Genomic DNA, 1,809 nt, shown 5'->3' with positions numbered 1-1,809 from the left:
GAAGACATACAGAGTCCCATCTGAGCTGGAGGTTCATCGACGCAGTCACACTGGGGAGAGACCATTCACCTGCTCTCAGTGTGGGAAGGGATTCACACAGTTGCCTTACCTGCAGGCACACCAGCGAGTTCACACTGGGGAGAGGCCATTCACCTGCTCTCTATGTGAGAAGGGATTCACACAGTTGTCCAGCCTGCAGTCACACCAGCGAGTCCACACTGGGGAGAAGCCATTCACCTGCTCTCAGTGTGGGCAGAGATTCCGTGCTTTATTCACCATGCGGAGACATCAACGAGTTCACACCGGGGAAAGGCCATTCACCTGCACTCAGTGTGGGAAGGGATTCAATCATTCAACCACTTTGCTGACACACCAGCGAGTTCACACTGGGGAGAGGCCGTTCATCTGCTCTCAGTGTGAGAAGGGATTCATTGATTCATCCACCCTGCAGAGACATCAGCGAGTTCACACTGGGGAGAAGCCATTCACCTGCCCCCTCTGTGGTAAGGGATTCACACAGTTGTCCAGCCTGCAGTCACACCAGCGAGTTCACACTGGGGAGAAGCCGTTCACCTGCTCTCAGTGTGGGCAGAGGTTCCGTGCTTTATTCACCCTGCGGAGACATCAGCGAGTTCACACTGGGGAGAGGCCATTTTCCTGCTCTCAGTGTGGGAAGGGATTCGCTCAGTTATCCACCCTGCAGACACACCAGCGAATTCACACTGGGGAGAAGCCATTCACCTGCTCTCAGTGTGAGAAGGGTTTCAGTAATTCATCCACCCTGCGGAAACATCAGCGAGTTCACACTGGGGAGAGGCCATTTTCCTGCTCTCAGTGTGGGAAGAGATTCAGTAATTCATCCGCCGTGCAGAGACATCAACGAGTTCACACTGGGGAGAGATCATTCATCTGCTCTCAGTGTGGGAAGGGATTCAGTGATTTTTCCATTCTGGAGAGACACCAGCGAGTTCACACTGAGCAGAAGCCATTCATCTGCTCTCAGTGTGGGAAGGGATTTATTGATTCATCCACCTTCCAGAAACATCAACGAATTCACACTCGGGAGAAGTCATTCACCTGTCCCTTCTGTGGGAATGGATCCACACAGTTATCCAGTCTGGAGACACAGCAGCAAATTCACACTGGGGAGAGACCATTCATCTGCTCTCACTGTGGGAAGGGATTTGATATAAAATAGGAGCAGGAAGAGGCCCTTCACGCCTTCTCTGCCATTCATCATGATCAAGGCTTATCATCCAACTCAGTAGCTTAATCCCGCTTTCCAGTCCATATCCTTTGATCTCCTTCGCCCTAAGTGCAATTTCTAACTGCTTCTTGAAAACATACAATGTATTGGCCTCAACTATTTCCTGTGGTAACAAATTCCACAGACTCACCACTCTGGTTGAAGAAATTTCTCCTCATCTCTGTCTAAATGGTCTACCTCGTATCCTCAGACTGCGACCCCTGGTTCTGTACAATCCCACCATCGGGAAAATCTTTCCTGCATCTACCCTGTGATGATAATGACCACCAATGCATCCACCTGAGGAAGGAGCTGTGCTCCGAAAGCTAGTGTTTGAAACAAACATGTTGGAATTTAACCTGGTGTTGTAAGACTTCTTACTGTGCTCACCCCAGTCCAACGCCGGCACCTCCACATCAATGATAATGATAATCGCTTATTGTCACAAGTGGGCTTCAAATGAAGTTACTGTGAAAAGCCCCTAGTCGCCACATTCCGGCGCCTGTTCGGGGAGGCTGGTATGGGAATTGAACCGTGCTGCTGGCCTGCCTTGGTCTGCTTTC

At 50.5% G+C, this 1,809-nt stretch overlaps 1 protein-coding gene across 1 annotated transcript; it reads left to right on the top strand.

Moving 5' to 3' along the window:
- Positions 1 to 457: 457 nt before the first annotated feature.
- Positions 458 to 1,227, top strand: LOC119951936 (gastrula zinc finger protein XlCGF49.1-like; the record flags this gene model as incomplete). Its single annotated transcript, XM_038775332.1, has 1 exon — positions 458 to 1,227. A coding segment is annotated over one exon (741 nt), but the record flags the coding sequence as incomplete, so codon positions are not given.
- Positions 1,228 to 1,809: the final 582 nt, after the last annotated feature.

The sequence above is a fragment of the Scyliorhinus canicula genome, chromosome 17, assembly GCF_902713615.1.
Source record: "Scyliorhinus canicula chromosome 17, sScyCan1.1, whole genome shotgun sequence".
Lineage (NCBI taxonomy): Eukaryota > Metazoa > Chordata > Chondrichthyes > Carcharhiniformes > Scyliorhinidae > Scyliorhinus > Scyliorhinus canicula.
The sequence above is the reverse complement of the archived record's forward strand: the minus strand, read 5'-3'. Positions and strand labels throughout refer to the sequence as shown.